The 19,604-nt window shown below is 44.8% G+C and overlaps 1 protein-coding gene across 4 annotated transcripts in view; it reads left to right on the forward strand.

Annotated features, from left to right (window-relative positions):
• NDE1 (nudE neurodevelopment protein 1) overlaps positions 1 to 19,604 on the forward strand; it is a 39,234-nt gene that overhangs the window by 12,868 nt on the left and 6,762 nt on the right. For all 4 annotated transcript variants that reach the window (XM_065924393.1, XM_065924394.1, XM_065924392.1 and 1 more), the window contains exons 2-5: positions 321 to 447; positions 2,230 to 2,383; positions 6,755 to 6,903; positions 19,209 to 19,345. In XM_065924393.1, the coding sequence (XP_065780465.1) occupies positions 365 to 447; positions 2,230 to 2,383; positions 6,755 to 6,903; positions 19,209 to 19,345 (523 nt within the window). In that variant the 5' untranslated portion in view covers positions 321 to 364. The remainder of the gene's footprint in view (positions 1 to 320; positions 448 to 2,229; positions 2,384 to 6,754; positions 6,904 to 19,208; positions 19,346 to 19,604) is intronic.

The following is a 19,604-nucleotide window of genomic DNA, read 5'->3' on the forward strand; positions in this document are numbered from 1 at the left end:
GGTGGCGGCATCTGGTTGTCTAAGTTAGAACCCCTAAGCTGCCCTGCTCTCCCCTTCTCTCCAATGTAATAAAATCAGCAAATCTTGGTAGGTGTATCCATCCATGGAATGTAACATATTGTAATATAATGTAGTGAATGTAATGTAAATAATGGACTATAGTCTGTCTGGGTTTAGTTTTTAAGTTTTTTGGCTTTTTTTTTTTTTTTTTTTTTTGCCACATTTAATCCAACATAAAGTTCAGGAATTTTTCCCCACCTCTATTAAAGATCAGCTGTTTAACCAGATGTAGGTAATAGCTTTGAAACTTTCTCTCCTAGACATTATGCACCAAGAGGAGTGACCACTTACCCTCTTTTCCACAATGGCGGACTCGGGCAAGACCTTCAGCTCCGAGGAGGAGGAAGCCAACTATTGGAAAGACCTGGCTATGACCTACAAGCAGAGGTCAGTTCTCCCAAGCTCACCTTGAGTTTTCTTCCCACAGTGATGGCCTCGAACATTTCTGTGGGCCTGCTGTGTGCCAAGCCCTGTGAAGAACTGAACATACATCATCTCAATTAAATCTCTATGGTGGCCCGTGGAGAAACCATTCTCACCCCATTTTACAAATGGGGGACTGAGCCTCAGTGACAGCAAGTAATTTGTCTAAAAGTCACACAACCGGGGTGGGGGGAGGCGGGGGTGGCAGACCTGGGATTTGGACCCCAAAGCCTAGGGTCCTAAGCATAGGGCTGGGTTACTTCCCAGTTTATCTTCTGGCAGAGTTTTTTGTTTGTCTATTTCTTTGTCTAAGTGTAAATGGTTTCTTTTTATTCTTTTTATTGTTGCTATTTTGTAACATAGGCAAAATTATTTAAGTCAGTAAATTTTTAAGGAATTTCTCATGTTCTGATTCTTTCCACTGCCAATCACCTTAGTTCCTCCATAGTTATACTCTTCAAGATAAGTAAACTATGAAAAACTAAACATTCAGACTTTTTTAATCTTAGGTATTGGCATATCCCAATGATCTGTACCCCTCTATTAATAGGGTGTGACAGCTTAGGAATGAATATGATTTGAATTTAACACATTTTTAGAGAGTATCAAATTGTGGCAGTGTTTTATCAACTCCTGGATGCCTTATCTGGTCAGCCCTTGGTGTGTGGGAGAGAACTCCCTAATCTAGCAGTCTAGGTTGTTACAAGCTTTTAAATTTCAGTGTCCCTATCTGGGAGCTGTGGGTGTGCTTAACATTGTTTCTTTCATTGTTTCTCATGGATTCTTGCAATCTGCTTGGGCAGGCCTTATTCTAGCCCCTCTAAGGCTCTTGTTCAAGCTCTTTATTCTTAGTTTGATTTAAAGTGAAAGTGAAGTCGCTCAGTCTTGTCCAACTCTTTGCGACCCCATGGACTGTAGCCTACCAGGCTCCTCCGTCCATGGGATTTTCCAGGCAAGGATGCTGGAGTGGGTTGCCATTTCCTTCTCCAGGGGAATCTTCCTGACCAAGGGATCGAACTGAAGTCTCCTGCTTTGCAGGCAGATGCTCTACCATCTGAGCCACCAGGGAAGGACTTGTTTTTTTAAAAAAAGTTTTGAATTTTAAGGATTGAGAAGCCAGAATTGGGTGTTTGGGATATGGAGCCAGGGACCCTAGATAGTGGCATGGTAAGTGAACCTTTGTATTATGTCCAGTTTCTGCTTGTAAATAACTCCGCAGAGAGTATATAGTCTGAGGTATATTTACTGTATGTTGGGTCCCAGAAGATACACATTGAATGAATGAGTGGACGGTGGGTTGGTTAAGAAAGGGCTGTGGTCGGACACACGTGGGCGCGGCTGCACGTTCTGTCTCTGACTCATTTGACCTTGAGACGTGCGTGTGTGTGCTCGGTCGCTTCAGTCATGTCCAACTCTTTGTACCCCATGGACTGTGGCCCGCCAGGCTCCTCTGTTCACAGGATCCTCCAGGTAAGAGTACTGGAGTGGCTTGTCGTGCCCTCCTCCAGGGGGTCTTCCTGACTCAGGGACCGAACCTGCGTCTCTTAGGTCTCCTGCATTGGCAGGTGGGTTCTTCACCACTAGCGCTGCCTGGGAGGACCTTGAGACAGATGACCTCATCATCTGTATCATGCGGGTCATGACAGTCCCTGCCTCAAAAGGCAGTTGAATAAAGAGCAGATCCGCATCTGAGACTCAGCAACGTGTAAGCCCTCAGTGATGAGCTGACATCTGGGAATCCCATAGGGCAGAGAACACGCAAGAGGAGCTCCGGGAATTCCAGGAGGAAAGCCGGGAATACGAGGCAGAACTGGAGACCCAGCTGCAGCAAACTGAGAGCAAAAACAGGGACCTGCTGATGGAAAACAACCACCTTCGCATGGAGCTGGAGACCATCAAGGTGAGGGGTGAGGGGAGGCACAGCCAGGTGTGTGGGTGGCCGTCCGCACCCGTGACCAGAGAAGGGAGCCTGTGGGTGTGGCCCTGGCCCAGGCTCCCTCCCGCCCCCAGAACTGCAGGCACGAGGGGCCCTTGAGCTCCCAATGCCCCTGTAAGAGACAGAGGATGAGATGGTTGGATGGCATCACCGACTCCATGGACATGAGTTTGCGTAAACTCCAGGAGTTGGTGGTGGACAGGGAGGCCTGGCGTGCTGCAGTCCATGGGGTTGCAAAGAGTCAGACACGACTGAGTGAGTGAACTGAATTGAACTGAAGACAGGTCTCACACGTGTCCGGTGGCCATGCTTAGCAATCCCACAGCACATGTGGAAGGTAGGCTTTTCTAGAGTATGGATCATGGCTGGAATTGGTGATTGTTATAAGGCCCAGGGTTATGCTGTCCGGAATGCCACGTGTGGCAATTGACATTTTAAGTTTAATGAAAGTAAAATAAACAGCAGTTTAATTCCTCAATCTTACTAGCCACCTCTCAAGTGCTCAGTAGCCATACGTCCCTAGTGGGTGTCAGTGTGAATGTAGAGGCTGTAGAACGTTTCCATCATTGTGGAAAGTTCTGTTGGGCAGAACTCAGGCTCCTCAGCCCGGGCTCTCTTGACATTTGAAGCCACATGACTCTGTTGCCAGGGCCGAGTTTTACATTGCGGGGTGTTCAACAGCATCCCTGGTCTGCACCCACTAGACACCAGTAGCACCTCCTGTCTCAGGTGGCGACCACAGAAATACCTGCAGACATTGCTGAGTATCTGGAGAACCACTGCTCTGAGAAGTAAAGACTGAACCCTCTGTAAGTTAGCAGACGTTCGCGAAGTGTTACCTTGGCCTTGGAGATGGCTCTCGGCTCGCCCTGCCAGGCAGGGTCACCTGGCCGGCTTTGTAAACATCAGATGGGCCTGGCCCCACCCCGCCCTGAGATTCTGGTTCTCAGGAAGCCTGGGTGGGGCTCCAGCGGGCCTGAGTGTCCCTTTTTTTTCTTTCTTAATTTCTTTTTTTTTAAACAGAGCTGCTCCTATTTATTTTGATGAGCCAAGGGGGAAACAGCCAAGGTCCTGCAGTGTGAGCCCAGGGCTAGGTGTGATGCGCAGGAAAGAAGTGTGCCCGTGGCTCCTGGAAGCCTCGTGGGGAAGACAGGCCTAACAGCTGGAAGCATTTAGCGAAACGATGCTCAGACACAGGCAAGAGTGAACGTCAAGTGGACCTTGGGAATCTGGGTTTACTAGCACACAGGAGAAAGTGGGGCCAGCAGATGGATTGGGGATTGAGGGGTGAGGTGTAGTGGAGGAAAGACCCCACAGACTTTGGAAGCTGAGTGGTGAACTCAGAGCTTTAATGATGTAGACCACAGAACCCAGGCTAGCCATCCACAGGTCAGTCTGGCCCATAGATGTGGTTCGCTTAAGCCTTTGGTAGTTTTCACTCAACATTTTATCATGAAAGCTTTCAAGCACACGGTCCGGTTGAAAGAATTTCCCAATGAACACCTGTATATCCACCACCTCGGCTCTGCCAACGACCTCTGCCAAACTTGCTCTTTATTATCTGTCCATCCATCAATCTGTCTTCCCAGGCATTTCAAAGTGAATCACCAACTTCTGTATGCTTCCCTGTAAATATTGCAGTAGGCTGTTAACTAGAGGTGAAGGTTTGCTTATGGTTCAGAATTCTTTTGATAGTAACATTTATCTCTTTAATGGTTTTTTAAAAAAAATATTTAATATCTACATTCAGAATTGTGAGGCTTCTTGTAAGAACTTGGATTTCCAGTTTCCTTTGATCTTCCTCTGGTGGCTCTTGCCACCCCAGCCTGGCCTTCGTCCATACCTGCAAAAGGCAGAGTCATGGTTGCTTAGAGCAAGGTCACCCCAGTCCTAGCTACTGTCCCCCCCATCTCCCCAACTCTGACATCGGGGGCTGAGTGTCATCTGTGGGTTACACCTGGCCCACGTCACTTTGTTAACAGCCTGACCACTGCCCTGGGCACTGGGGTACCATTACAGCTTTTACATTGAAGGGGACTCAGGGCCAGAAGACTGGTGGTTTGAACCATGGTTTGGAGAGGTTAGGAGGACTTGCACAGATCCTGGTAAATGTGCATTTGCTAAGTAATTAGCCACTTCCAGACTAAGCCCTTGAACTGGCAGAAGACCTCTCTGTGAGGTTTGTGAGCCACAGGGAGAGGAAGGGGACGACCTCGGAGTGAAAAACGGCCCGCGGGACATATTTCTGTCACCAAAGAGAAAAGTCTTCAACTGAGTCGGACTCCTTGACAACTGGCTTATTCATCGCAAGATGAATAAAAAAGCTTGTAAGGGATCCAACAGAGTGTCTATTGATGCCTCCATCAGCTGACAGTTTATTATAATTAGCCCCAGATGAAAGCCCAACAGCTTTTTCATGTCCCCACGTTCAAAGGACATCATTTGAATCTCTGTGCTGGTGGACAAGCCCTGTTAACCGCGTCCTTTGGGAACCCGCGTAGAAATTGAGGTTAATGACCTGGGATCCTGTACCCTCCTGTTTTTTTTGGGGGGTGCACCCAGGCCAAGGGTGGACGCAATCAGAGCCACGCCTCGGAATTGGCCCGAGCCTGGGCCGGCTCGGCCCCTGCTTGTCGGAGTTGAGATGCTTCCCGTGCTCACAGCCAGGAAGCAGAGCATCTGAGGAGACTGAGTGGCTGAGGACGGACACCCCTGCCCTGTAACGTCTGTTTGTCTGTCCTGAGGCCCTTCTCCTCTCACGGAGGCTCTGGCCACGCCTTTCTGGCCCCGGGTACCATTACCTCACCCTCCCCAGAGCCTCCACACTGTTCTTAGCAACAGCTTTGTGTACGGACTGACTGAGGAAAGACAGGAGTTGGCTTGTTTTTAACTTTCAAATTAGGCTCAGGCCTTTCTTGTGGGCAGGGAGTGTCTTCATTCCTCTGTGTAGACGGGGGAAGGCTGGTGAGGTTGTTGGACGACAGACAATAATTTGAAAACGGAGCCAGACAGGGAGAGCATGGGAGTGTGTGAGTGTGTATGCACACGCGTGTGATCAGTTCCTCTGTGAACCTAGGTGGACGTGGTCCAGGGCCATTGAGCCTTGTCGTTCCACGATCACGAGCCCAGGTGGCCCAGGATGGGTCTTGGCTCAGCTGTTTGCTCCCGGTGACTCTGGGCTGACGATGGGCCTGAGCCTCAGTTCTCACACCTCGGAAATGGCGTTCAGTCAGGCAGCGGGAGGGGTGTCCTGAGCCCAGAGGCTCGCGCAGAGTAGCCTGTGGTAAATGTTGCCGTTTAGTCGCTGAGACCCCGTGGACGGTAGCCCGCCAGGCTCCTCTGTCCATGGACTTCTCCAGGCAAGAATACTGGAGTGGGTTGCCATTTCCTGCTCCAGGGGATCTTCCCGACCCAGGGATCGAACCTCCATCTCCTGCTTGGCGTGGGTTATTTACCACTGAGCCGCCAGGGAAGCCCACAGTACACGTTAGCTGCTGTCACTGGGGCCAGCAGATTCTTGAGAACTCGTCTGGGCTGTTCCTTGCCTCGGAAAGCACCGGCCAGGTCACTAAGCTTCTTTTGGTAAAAGCAACAGTTATGGCTTTTTCCTTCTTCTCTTCCCTTCCTCCTTCCTCCCCCTGCCTCCCTGCTCTCCCCCCCTCCCCAGAGGTGCCCAGGTTCCTTCTAAATACCCCATGCCACCGGGAGAGCGTCCTGGGTCACAAAGTCAGAGCAGTCATTGAACACAGTCCTGCTCTGACTGTGAGGCATGAGCACCAAAGTCACTGGGATTCCTGATCTTGTCCCTGTAACCCAGGGATGTCACGTGAAGGGCGTCAGTATTGTTCTTGCGGGTCAGGCTCAGAGAGGTTGATGATGCTTTCTATGGCTGTGGATACCTTGCACAGAATGACTGCTTAAGATGGTTGGGGGCTTCTGGACACCAGAGGCGGCAGGGACCATTGTGGGAGGGGGCCAGGTGCAGACAGATGCTCAGGAAGCACTTGGAACTGGACAGCTCCTGGCTCCCCCCATCATCCCTCACTTGCTTAAGAGCCCATGTCTGTGGACAGAAGGTTCTCCTGACTGAGCTTAGGCTTGTCCCCTGGCCGTGGTGGAGGCTCTGAGAGGTCCTCAAGAAATTGGGGTGCCGGCGGGCTGTGCAGAGGGGAGGAACGGATGCTCAGTGGCTAGGAACCATACACGTGCATCGCAATGGGAGAGAGTACGTCCCAGGATTGACCTTCAACATCCTAAGGAGATGACGGGGAAAGGAAATAAACATCCTTGTTGCGAGTCTTAAGTCATTCACTCAGTGTCAATTCTGTCCTTCAGGAGAAGTTTAAAACACAGCATTCTGAAGGCTACCGGCAGATCTCAGCCTTGGAGGATGACCTTGCCCAGACGAAAGCCATTAAAGATAAACTGCAGAAGTACATCAGAGAGCTGGAGCAAGCCAACGACGACCTGGAAAGAGCCAAACGGTGTGAGGGGAAGGAGAAGGGAGCTCTGGGGTCCTCCTGTCTCTGGGTCCCAGACACTGTGTCGAGGGTAGGGGGTTCAGCAGAGGGCAGAGCCAGGGCCCTTGGCTCTGCAGCCTCGTGGGAAACGGACAACAAGCGGAAGTGCTGCAGGTCCAGGGTGCTGTGGGGGCGTGTGATCCGAGATGTTCATCTGTCCGTTGCTGGGAGGATGCTGGGCAAGGCTTCTCTAAGGAAATGCCGTTTAGGCTAAGACCGAGGGATGCCTCAGCATTATCCGGGGGAAGAGTACGGGGTGAGAATATTCTGGGCGGAAGGACAAGCGTGTGCTCAGTTGGCCCTGAGATAAGACGGTATTTCTTTCTTTGTTTTTTAATCTTTACAATATTGTGCCGGCTTCCACCACAGAATAACTCAGCCGTAATTATGTATATATTTTTATATATATATTCCCCCTCTCCCGTCCCCCCATCCCACCCCTCTAGGTCATCACGGAGCGCCAGGCTGTGCTATATAGCAGCTGCTCACCAGCTATCCATCTTGCACCTGACGGTGTATATGTGTTGATGCCACTTTCTCCATTCGTCTCACTCTCTCCCTCCCCCACTGTGTCCCCAAGTCCATTCTCTACATCTGCGTCTCCATTCCTTCCCTGCAAATAGGTTTATCAATACCATTTTTCTAGATTCCATATGTTTGCGTTAATATGCAGTATTTGTTTTTCTCTTTCTGACTTACTTCACTCTGTATAAGAGACTCTAGGTTCATCCACCTCGTTAGAACTGACTCAAATTCGTTCTTTTTTATGGCTGAGTAATATTCCATTGTACATATATACCACATCTTTATCCATCCATCTGTTGATGGACATCTGCGTTGCTTTCAGTGATAAGACAATATTTCTTAAACCAATGTTCTATAGTTAGCAGATTACTAACAATAATAAATAACAGTAATTGAATAACTACTGTGAGCCAGGTGCTTTTTTTTTTTAAGAAAGCACTTTAAAACATTTAGATGTAAATTACAGCAACATGCATCGATCATAAGGAGTGTATGGTTCCATCAGTTTGGACAATTTTTCAGTCCAAACTGAACTGAATGCTCAGCTTTTCAATCTAGTTAGTTAACTGTGAACCAAATGTAACAGTCTCAAAACCTTAGACTTTCACTTACTGCCCTCAAACTTTATGCTATAGCTTTAATGCATGAAAGAAAGATGAAAAAGATACCCTTTTATATTTACCCGTATGTTTATGGTTTCTGGTTCATTCCTTCCTGAAGTTTCCCTCTGGTTATCATTTGCCTTCAGCTTGAAGAACTTCCCTTAGGATTTCTTGTGGTGCAGGTTTGCTAATGGTGAATTCTCCTCTCTGTAGTTTTTCTGAAAATGTCCTTCTTTTGCCTTCATTCGTAAAGGAAATTTTCGCTGGATATGGAATTCAGGTTGACAGGGTTTGGTTTGGTTCTCTTCTCTTTCAGCGCATTAAAGATGTTCTGGTGTCTTTTGAACTCCTTACTGGGGGTTAGAAGCTAGTGGTAACCCTAATAGTCACTCCACTGTTTATAACCTAGTGTTTTTCTCTGGCTGCTCTCAAGAGTTTCACTTTATTTTTGGTTTTTAGCAGTTTGAGTGTGATGTTCCTAGGTTTTGTATGTATTTTTCCTGATGGGGGTTGCTGGGCTTCTTTGGTTTTTATCTTTTGCCAAGCTTAACTTTGGTCATTATTTCCTCAAGTGTTTTTGCTGCCCCATTCTTTCTCTCCTGTCCTTCTGGAACACCAGCGACGCACATGTTGATCCTTTTCATATCGTCATGCAGTTCCCTGATGCTCTGTTCATATCTTTTCTTAATTTTATTTTTCTTGGTTCCTCAAATTTGATCATTTCTATTGATCTGGTTTCAGGTCCACTGACTCCTTCTTCCCTCCTCCAGTTCTGGTGGGAAGTCAGTTCCAGTACTGCTTTATTTTAGGTACTTTATCTTCAGATCTAAAATTTCCCATTGCTTTATTGAGATTTATTTCTTCACATCCTTGAGCATTGTTACAATAGCTTCTTTAAGATCCTTTTCTGGTAATTATAACATCTGGGTTACCTCAGGGTTGATTTCCTGTAATCACCTTTTCTCTTGAGTTTTGGGTCACAGTTTCTTGCTCTTCATTTGTCTAGTCATTTGGATTACATTCTGGACATTATGAATGATGTGTTACAGAAGCTATGGATTCTGTTATGTTTTTGTTTGTTTATTAAGTATGCTGAACTCACACTCTAAACTCTGTCTCCCCTTTTTGGGAAATAGCTGAAATCTGATTCTTTTAATTAGGCTGCTTCATGTCTGCATGGTTTGGATCAGTCAGAGATGGGGGAAGAGTTTATATGCAGAACTAGGGACTCCCCCAAGGTGGTAGATTTTTATCACCCAAGCCATAGACACAGAGCTTATAAAGATATAGGATCCAGTCACTTCTGTTCCTTCCATGTGTTGGCTTCCTTCCAGCTTTTGCCAGGGCTGTTAGATCATTGTTTTTCTTCTTTTACCCAGAGTTTGTAGTTGTAATCTACGACATTTGGTTTGATACAAGCTACCTTAGTATTAGCAGAAGTGGAACTGTTTTTTTTTTAATTCATTTGTAAAAGTTCTTTATGTATTTTTGCCACTGATCTTTTGTCCTGTCTTGAAAACATATTTTGCAGAATAAACTTTTGTCTGTTGACTTTGTGGTATGATTTTCCATACAGATATTTTTCTTTCTTAGGTCATCAGTTATGTCTCCTTTTATTGCTTCTAGATTTACAGGCTTCACTATGGAGATCCCCTTGATTGTTTTTTTTTTATTTTCGGTTGGGCTGGGTCTTCACTGTGCACAGGCTTTCTCTGTTTGCAGCAAGTGACTGGCGGACAGAGGGGAGCTACTCTCCTTGCAGTGCGCAAGCCTCTCATTGCGATGTCTTTTCTTGTGGAGCACGGGCTCTAGGCACGCAGCCTCAGTAGTTGCAATGCACAGGCTCAGTTGCTCCCCAACATGCGGAATCTTCCCAGACCAGGAATCGAACCTGTGTCCCCTTCATTGGCAGGTAGATTCTTATCCATTGTATTACCCGGGAAGTCCATTGATCATTTGATAATGTATTTATTCTCTTTAATTTTTTTGAAAGTTTTTTTTTTTTAATTATTTTAACTTATGCTTTTAATCCACCTGGCATTTATTTTTGTATCTAGTATAAATGTGTGTCCTATTTTATTTTCATTAGGTAGATAGCCACTTGTGGCAGTACTTTGTGTTAAATACTTCATCTGTTTTCCTCTGAAAGCATATCTCTGTCACATGTTAACCTTTCATTCAGTTGTCTCTTGGTATCCATGGGGGAATTGGTTCCAGGACCCTTGAGGATACCAGACTTTGTGGATACTCAAATCCCTTAAATGAAATAGTATAGTATTTGCGTATAACTTACGTGTAGCCTTCCATATACTTTAAATTATGTCTAGGTTAATTATAATACCTAATACAACCCAAGACTGCTGACTCAGCAATAAAGAACCCACCTGCAGTGCAGGAAACATGGGAGACACAGGTTTTATCCCTAGATTAGGAAGATTCCTTGAATGAGGAAATGGCAACCCACTCCAGTGTTCTTCCTTGGAAAATCCCATGGACAGAGGAGCCTGGCAGGCTACAGTCCATGGGGTTGCAAAGAGTTGGACATGACTGAGCGATTAAACACACACAATACAGTCAATCAAAAGCTCCATAAACAGTTGCCAGTGAGCGGCAAATTCAAGTTTTGCTTTTTGGAACTTTCTGGATTTTGTTGTTTTTTTTTTTTTACAGAATTTTTGATTTGCAGTTTGTTGAATCCAAGGATGTGCCACCCACAGGTGTGGAGAGCTGAGTATATTCTGGAATCTAATGCAGGATTCTTTTCTCTTCTGACCCAGTGTATGATTTGTGAATTACAGCCAACAACATAATGACTAGAGATTCCCCGGTGGCTCAGACAGTAAAGAATCTGCCTGCAATGTGGGAAACCTGGGTTCGATCCCTGGGTTGGGAAGATCCCCTGGAGAAGGGAATAGCAACCCTCTCCAGTATTCTTGCCTGGAGAATTCCATGGACAGAAGAGTCTGGCGGGCTATAGTCCATGGGGTCACAAAGTGTTGGATGCAGCTGAGCGACTAACACTTCCAGTTTCCATAATGACTTGGTACAGTGGCCTTTATAGTATGTTCTGATTTCTGGCAAGCCCCTGGCATGCGACCATTTCCACTCATTGATGAAAACAAGTCACACGGCCAAGCCACATTAAGGGCTGGGAAAGTACATTCCACCCACAGTGGGGCTGAAGCAAGGGTGTGGATAGAGGGAGGGTGAAGAATTGGGGGCTGTCATGCAGCCTGTCACAAAGAGAGAGTGCATTCACGTGATTCAGAAATACCAGACAGAGGGCTAGCGTTCTGAAATTCAAATTCAAGCAAATAAAAACAGAAATTTGTATTATTCCCCCCACTCCCTCCTTTCTTTTTCCACAAAAGAGCATTCTGTACCCACTATTGTACATATTGTACTAGTGCCTTGTCACATAATAGATCTTGGAGGTCTTTCTGTGATAGGACACAGAGCATTCTTTGTTGTTGTTGGTTTCTTCCCAAGCGCATACTATTTTATTGTATGGTTAGTATTGTATGACACATAATAATTTATTTATCTGTCCCCCTGTGGATGGATATTTGCTGCATTTCCATTCTTTTGCGGTGATAAGCGTTGCTGTAGTGAATGATACTCACTGCTTGCACAGTGAATGTCTGTAGAGTAAATTTCCAGAAGTGGGATTCCCGAGTCAGAGGATATATGCGTGTAATTTTGACAGTTTTTCCCTGGTTGTGCTCTGTCGTGGTACCAGTTCACATCCCAACACCTGTGTAAGTCTCTGTTTTCCAACTGGCTTCACTAACAGCATTTTTCAAGCTTTGGATTTCTGCCAGTGTAATAGGTGACAAATAGGTACGTTTCTGGATTATGAATGACCTTGAGTTCCTTTTCATGTGTTTAATAACTGTTTTATTTCTTTTTCTGTGAACTCTGTTTATCTTTGCCTAGTTTCAGATTGGGTTGCTAGTTATTTTTTCTCATCAGTTTCAGGGGATGTTTGTATATTTGTCTACGATGAGAATTTAAAGCGTTGGGGAGTTTCTCATCTGTCTTCCATCTTTGTCTGTTGCATACGTTACTGTTGAAAGTTACTTGGATTTCTATGTAGGCAAATTTGTCTGCAATCCAAGGTTTATAAAGCAGTTAGTTATATTTTCATCTAGTGTTCTTCTCCCTTTCTCTTTCTCTTTTTCTCTCCTGAAGATGCATTGGATTCATAGTTTATATAAATGCTGAATGTGAGTGAGTGTTAGTTGCTCAGTCGTGTGTGACTCTTTGTGACCTCACGGACTGTAGCCCTCCAGGCTCCTCTGTCCATGGAATTCTCCAGGCAAGAATCCTGGAGTGGGTTGCCATTTCCTTCTCCAGAGGATCTTCCCGACCCAGGGGTCGAACACAGATCTCCTGCATTGCAGGCAGATTCTTTACCATCTGAGCCATGAGGGAATCCTACTATTAAGAGACATTTCTAAATATAAAGATGGGTCCACATAAAAAGTATCAGCAGATACATGCTTGACTTTATTTTATAATCTGTAGATAGTACATTAGAGTATGTAAAGAATCCTTACATCTTTTCCAAAGGAATACCTGAGACAGAGTAGGAATAAAGTTACAAATGGTGAATAGTTGAATGTTACCATCAGATGTGGTAGTGTTTTGCCAGAAGTTTTCACTTTTGTCTCAGGCTCGAAGATTTGTTAACGAAATAAGCCACTTGTTATATACAAATAAACCATACCAATATTTATTAGAGGTTATCTAGCTTACTTTCAGTATACTAACATTAAAAGAAAAGAGAAACAGACACAGCAGAGGCTACTGTGCTGGGTTTTGACCGACATCCAGACTCCTACACTGCTGGGAAGTCTCGTGACAGCACATCTGGAGCCCCAGTTGGGGAAAGGGCGCAGGCAGTGTGTCCACTCTGGGTGAGACTTCAAATATTGCAGTTCGGGGTTCGCGCTTATAATCCCAGGACGCAAACTGACCTCATCATCAATCTGTGAGCAAATTGCAGCCCTGGTTTCATGTTAATGCTGTTTGTTCTCTCTTGTAAAACTTGGAATGTTGTTAAGCCTGGGGCTTGATGGGCCAAGACCCCTCACGGGCGCAACAATTTCAAGATTGGTCTCCTGTCTTCTTGCACTCATAGCAGACAGTCAGGGCTGTGTCCAGGCAGCTTAGAAGCAAAGTCAGAGGTCTGTTCTGCTTTGTCTTTGAAGCCTAAACAAAACCATTTATTTAAATTCCCTAACAGGTAGAGACCCAAATCATCATTTTAGAATGAATTAAGTTCTGGAATGCTGAAGTTGTATTTAAAAAAAAAACAAAAACCCACTTTAAAACTTTCCAATATTATTATAAATTTTTAGTAGTTATGTGTGAAAAATTTGACTGTCTACTGCAAGAATAGTAATTTCTTAGCACTAACAACTTAGCACAAACAACTATTTATTTATTTTGGTCCCTCCAGCTTGTATGTCTGTAATATTAAATAGCACTTTGAGTAGAGGGTGACCTTGTGAAAGGGTAACCTTGAATGATTCAGGAAATCTTGTTGTTCAGTCGCTCATTCGTGTCCGACACTTTGCCACCTTATGGCTTCCCTGTCCTTCACTGGCTCCCGGAGTTTGCTCAGATTCATGTCCATTGAGTCAATTCTTCAGCACTTAGCTTTCTTTATGGTCCTACTTTTACACCCATACATGACTACTGGAAAAGCCATAGCTTTGATTATATGGACCTTTGTCGGCAAAGTGATGTCTCTGCTTTTTAATACACTGTCTAGGCTTGTCATAGCTTTCCTTTTAGGGAGCAAGCGTCTTTTAATTTCATAGCTGCAGTCACCATCCACAGTGATTTTGGAGTCCAAGAAAACAAAGTCTGTCACCGCTTCCACTTTTTCCCCTTCTATTTGTCATGAAGTGATAGAACCGGATACCAGGATCTTAGTTTTTTGACTGTTGAGTTTTAAGCCAGCTTTTTCACTCCTTTTTCACTCTCATCAAGAGGCTGTTTAGTTCCTCTTCACTTCCTGCCATTAGAATGGCAACATCTGCATATCTGAGATTGTTGATATCTCTCCCAGCAATCTTGATTTCAACCTGTGATTCATCCAGCCCAGCATTTCACATGATGTACTCTGCATATAATTTAAATAAACAGGGTGACAATATAAAGCCTTATGTTACTCCTTTCCCAAGTTTAACCACTCCTTTGTTCCATGTAAGGTTCTAACTATTGCTACTTGACCCACATAGAGGTTTCTCAGGAGCTAGGTAAGGTGGTCTGGTATTCCCATCTCTTTAAGAGTTTTCCACAGTTGTTGTAATCTACATAGTCAAAGGCTTTATCATTGTCAATGAAGCAGAAGTAGATGTTTTTCTGGAATTCCCTTGCTTTCTCTGTGATCAAACAGATGTTGGCAATTTGGTCTCTGGTTTCTCTGCCTTTTCTGATTCCAGCTTGTATGTCTGTAAGTTCTCAGTTCACATACTGTTGAAGCCTACCTTGGAGAATTTTGAGCATTACCTTGCTAGCATGTGAAATGAGTGCAGTTGTGCGGTAGTTAGAACGTTCTTTGGCATTGCCCTTCTTTGTGATTGGAATGAAAACTGACCTTTTCCAGTACTGGGGCCGCTGTTGAATTTTCCAAATTTGCTGACGTATTGAATGCAGCACTTTAACAGCATCATCTTTTAGGATTTGGAATAGCTTAGCTAGAATTCTGTCACCTCCACTAGCTTTGCAGTAATGCTTCCCAAGACCCACTTGTCTTCACATTTCAGGATATCTGGCTCTAAGTGAGGGATCACACCATCGTGGTTATCCGGGTCATTAAGCCCTTTTTTGTACAGTTCTTCTGTGTATTCTTGCTACCTCTTCTTAATCTCCTCTATTGAAGAGAAAATGTATCTCTTAATATGAATATTTACTGAAAACCTATTTTTCTGCTTTCCTGTTTTCAGTTTCTCATAACTGTCTGTGAGATTAACTGCTTTCATAGTCATTATGTATTGTAGCATTTTACTATAATAAATATGCTTTTATGGATTTTACTCTTATAAAATAGATAAGCTTTTATGTATCAGTTGACAGAATTTCAGTGTATAAAGCACATAGAGCTATTTGTCGCTCAGGTGACAACTAGTATATTTACCTTTAATTGAGAGCAAATATTCACAAAGTAACAGTAGACCAAAGTGCTATGCCTGCTGATATTACCCAGTCAAACTGAGTGTATACCGGCAGGTGGTTATTGATCCACATAAGTTCAGGAATGCCAGAAATGCCACTGAAATTGGTCTTCATTTCTCTGGCATTCCAGAAGCCAGTGGTAGATTTTGACCAATTAGTGAGTTTAAGTTTTTGATCCAGTTGAAGTTCATCTTAGGGTGCAACATTAGATCCAACATTAATTTTTTCCAGGTGGCTGCCTGGTAGTCCCCAGACCTAAAATTGAACCAGCTGTCTTTTTCATGATTTGTGATGCCACCTTTATCATAAATTAAATTCTCATATGCATTTGGATCTATTTCTGGACCTTTGGTTCTCTTTGACCTGTCTGGTCTTATAACTTGCGCACTGCAGCCCTCTTCATTACTGAGGCTTCGTAATAACATGTTCTTTGTTTTTGGTGAAACTAGCTTCCCTGATCTCTTCTCTTTCACAGTTCTCCTGGCCATTTTTTTTCTTTCATTGTTATTGAGATATAATTGACATATAGCACTGTATAAGTTTAAGGGTATATAGCTCAAGGATTTGACTTACATACATAATGAAATGGTTATCACAATATGTTTAGTGAATACCCATCATCTCTTATAGATACAACATTTAAAAAATGGGAAAAAAAATTTTTTTTTCCTGATAAGAACTCTTAGGATTTAGCCTGTTAACAACTTTCATAAATAAGATACACTGGTGTTAATTATCATTATGTGCATGTTGTGTTCTTAGTAGTTATTTATGTTTTAGCTAAAAGTTTGTACGTTTGACATCTTCATCCAGTTCCCTTGGCCCCTAAAACCACAAATATGATCCCTTTTTTAAATCCGTTTGTTTTGAAATATAATTGACCTACTGTGTCAGTTACTATTATATAACATAGTGATTCAGTATTTCTATACATTTCAAAATGATGGCCATAAGACGTCTACTTTATCTGTCACCAAGCAAAGATGCTTCATGGTTATTAACTGTATTCCCTGCACTGTATATTTCATACCTATGACATTTATTTTGCTACTGGAACTTTGTCCCTTTTAATCTAGCTTCCCTGATGGCTCAGTTGGTAAAGAATCTGCCTGCAATGCAGGAGACCTGTGTTTGATCCCTTGGTTGGGAAGATTCCCTGGAGAAGGGAATGGCAACCCATTCCAGTATTCTTGCCTGGAGAATCCCATGGACAGAGGAGCCTGGCGGGCTACGCTCCATGGGGTTGCAAAGAGTCGGACACAACTGAGCGATGAACACTTTCACTTTCAATCTACCTCACCTGTTTTTCTCCTCCTCGAACCCCCTCCCTTCTGGCAACCACCTGTTTAATCTCTGTATCTGTAACCCTGTTTTGCTGTGTTTATTCATTTATTAATATGTTTTAGGTTCTGCATGTAAGTGAAATATGTGATACTTGTCTGTCTCTGATTTAATACTTTCTAAGTCCATCCATGTTGTAACAAATACCAAGGTCTCATTCTTTTTTTTCCAACTGACATTCTGCTCCTGGCCATTCTTGTTTCGTTATCTCATCACTTTTCAAATCAGTCCCCCTGTGCCTAGACCCTGAATAAAAGCCTGTTCGTATTTTTGTTAAATGCTGAGTGTGAGTGATAGTCACTCAGTCGGAGTCCGACTCTGTGCAACCCCATGGACTGTAGCCCGCCAGGCTTCTCCGTCCATGGGATTCTCCAGGCGAGAACACTGGAGTGGGTTGCCATGCCCTCCTCCAGGGGATCTTCCCAACCAAGGGATCGAACTTGTGTCTCTGATGTCTCCAGCATTAGCAGGCAGGTTCTTTGTCCCTAGCGCCACCTGGGAAGCCTGTATTTTTATTAGGATGGTGCTAAACTTTGTTAGATAACTTACAGAGAATTGATTTCTTTATGATTTGGGGTCTTCCTCCTCATAAATAGCATATGTTTGCATTTCAGTACACCTCTGTGGCCTTAAGTCTTAGACGTTTGTTGTTACATGAATTCCTAGCTGTAGCATCTTTGTTGTTGTTTGACATGCCAGCCTTAGGGTCATTTTAACTGTTTCCCATCTTGTATTCATAAATATCATCCCTTTATTGTTTTTAATCAGGCATTTTTGGTAACTTTATCTTCTTTACTTCAGAAGACGCTTTGAGGTGGGAACATTAGTTCCTACATTAGGACTCAATCTGGACTTAGTAGGCAGTGCTGAAGAGATGAATGGTTTTTTAAATTTGTTTTTAATTGAAGCATGATTACAATATTGTGTTTGTTTCTGCCATACATCTACGTGGATCAGCTGTAGGCATACATGTATCCCCTCCCTCCCCACACCACCCCTCTGGGTTGTCCCGGAGCCCCAGTTTGAGTTCCCCGAGTCATAGAGCAAATCCCCACTGGCTCTGTGTTTTTCACGTGTTCGTGTGTATATTTCCATGCTATGGTCTCCCCGCCCGTCCCACCCTCTCCTTCCTACCCCGCACCCAGTGTCCAGAAGTCCGTTCTCTATGTTTGCGTCCCCATTGCTGCCCTGCCAATAGGTTCATCAGTACTGTCATTATAGATTCCATATGTATGTGTTAATATATGATATTTATTTTTCTCTTTCTGACCTATTTCACTCTGTATAACAGGTGCTAGGTTCATCCATCTCATTAGAAATTGACTCAAATGCGCTCCTTTTCATGGCTGAGTAATATTCCACCGTATATATGTACCATGGCTTCTTTATGCATTCATCTGTTGATAGATGAAATGAATGATTGACTCTCACTTAACTGTTGAAGGCCTGGAGGCCCAGAGAGGTCAAGTTCCTTAAGAACACTTAGATAGCCTTACATGTTAGAGCCAGGAGGGCTTCATTCCAGACCTTTTTAATCACCATGAGATACAATTCCGGGAATGTGAAAGGTCTTTTGGAGAGAAACGTGGAATCAGTGAGAAGAATTGCTGGATTTATCTGTGAAGCATCTGTTGTGTGTTTTGCGTGTTACTCCACTTCCCCCACTCCTTGCGGAGGTCCTGTTACTGCCCTGGCACCTCTGCTTTGCATGTGAGGAAACTGAGTCCCAGAGAACGCAGCTTGTCCAAACAGAGTTAAAGATAATTTTTTTTGGTTGCATCGGGTCTTCATTGCCACGTGCAGGCCTTCTCTAGTTGCAGCGAGCAGAGGCTACTCTTCATTATGATGAAGATGCTCGTCGTGGTGGCTTCTCGTGTTGCGTGGAGCATGGGCTCTGGGGCGCATGGGCTTCAGCAGTTGCGACGTGAGGGCTCTTGAGTGTGGGCTCAGGAGTTGTGATACTTGGGCTTAGTTGCTCTGCAGCCTGTGGGATCTTCCAGGACCAGTGATTGAACCTGTGTCCCCTGCGTTGGCAGGCGCATCTTTATCTACCAGGAACGTCCCCGACAGAGGTAAACACACTCCCTTATTGCTGCGCTTGTCAGTGCCTTTAACATGGCATTCCAGTGACCCGCCTACACCATCCAAAATAAGTGGTCGTTAGGGCAGCTGGGCTGGGCATTTGGAGCTTTTTTAACTTGTTAAGGTAACTGAGGGATAAAGAAGGCCTCTCTCAGCCATGTAAATGCATGTTATTAGATTGCACATGCATCTTAGTGGGATGTTCTGAATGCTGACTGCATGATGGGTCTGAGACAAGATGGAACATGCTGCTCTTGGCACTGGATCGGGGCCTGTCTGTGGTCCTAATTGGGTCCTGGCTCGTGTTTTAAGTGCTGTATGGACATGCTCAGTTAACCCGCGGGACAGCCTTGTGCGCCTCGCGAGCTGACAGGCTGTGCAGGTGAAGAGCCTGGTCCCGAAGTCGAGCGGCTGCTCATCTCTGGGATTAGGACTTGCGGGACCCGGGGCCTGCTCCCCGGGTGTCTCATCTCCCGGGTACATAACAGATGTGTTAGTTCCCTCGGGCAACCTTGCTTCTCTCTCACCCAGGGCCACGATCATGTCGCTGGAGGACTTTGAACAGCGTTTGAATCAAGCCATCGAAAGAAATGCCTTCCTGGAGAGCGAACTGGACGAGAAGGAGAATCTCCTGGAATCTGTTCAGCGACTAAAGGATGAAGCCAGAGGTCAGGCGGCCAGGGCTTTGGTCCGTGGGTTTGACCAGCGTCATGCCTTCTCCCGGCCGGAGAGTGTCCTGTCCCACAGTGTCGCCCAGCACACCCTTTGCTGGAAATCTGCACCCTTCTTGGTGCTCTGGTCCAAGAGTGGGGATCACACTGGGCAGGTTGAGGCTTGATTCCTACCCTGTGCTGGGAAGCGTCAAATGTCCAACTCTGTAAAGACCCCTAGTGGGTATTTAAGTCCATCACCAGCTTTATGCTTAGC

Source organism: Muntiacus reevesi, chromosome 2 (genome assembly GCF_963930625.1).
Source record: "Muntiacus reevesi chromosome 2, mMunRee1.1, whole genome shotgun sequence".
NCBI classification, from domain to species: domain Eukaryota; kingdom Metazoa; phylum Chordata; class Mammalia; order Artiodactyla; family Cervidae; genus Muntiacus; species Muntiacus reevesi.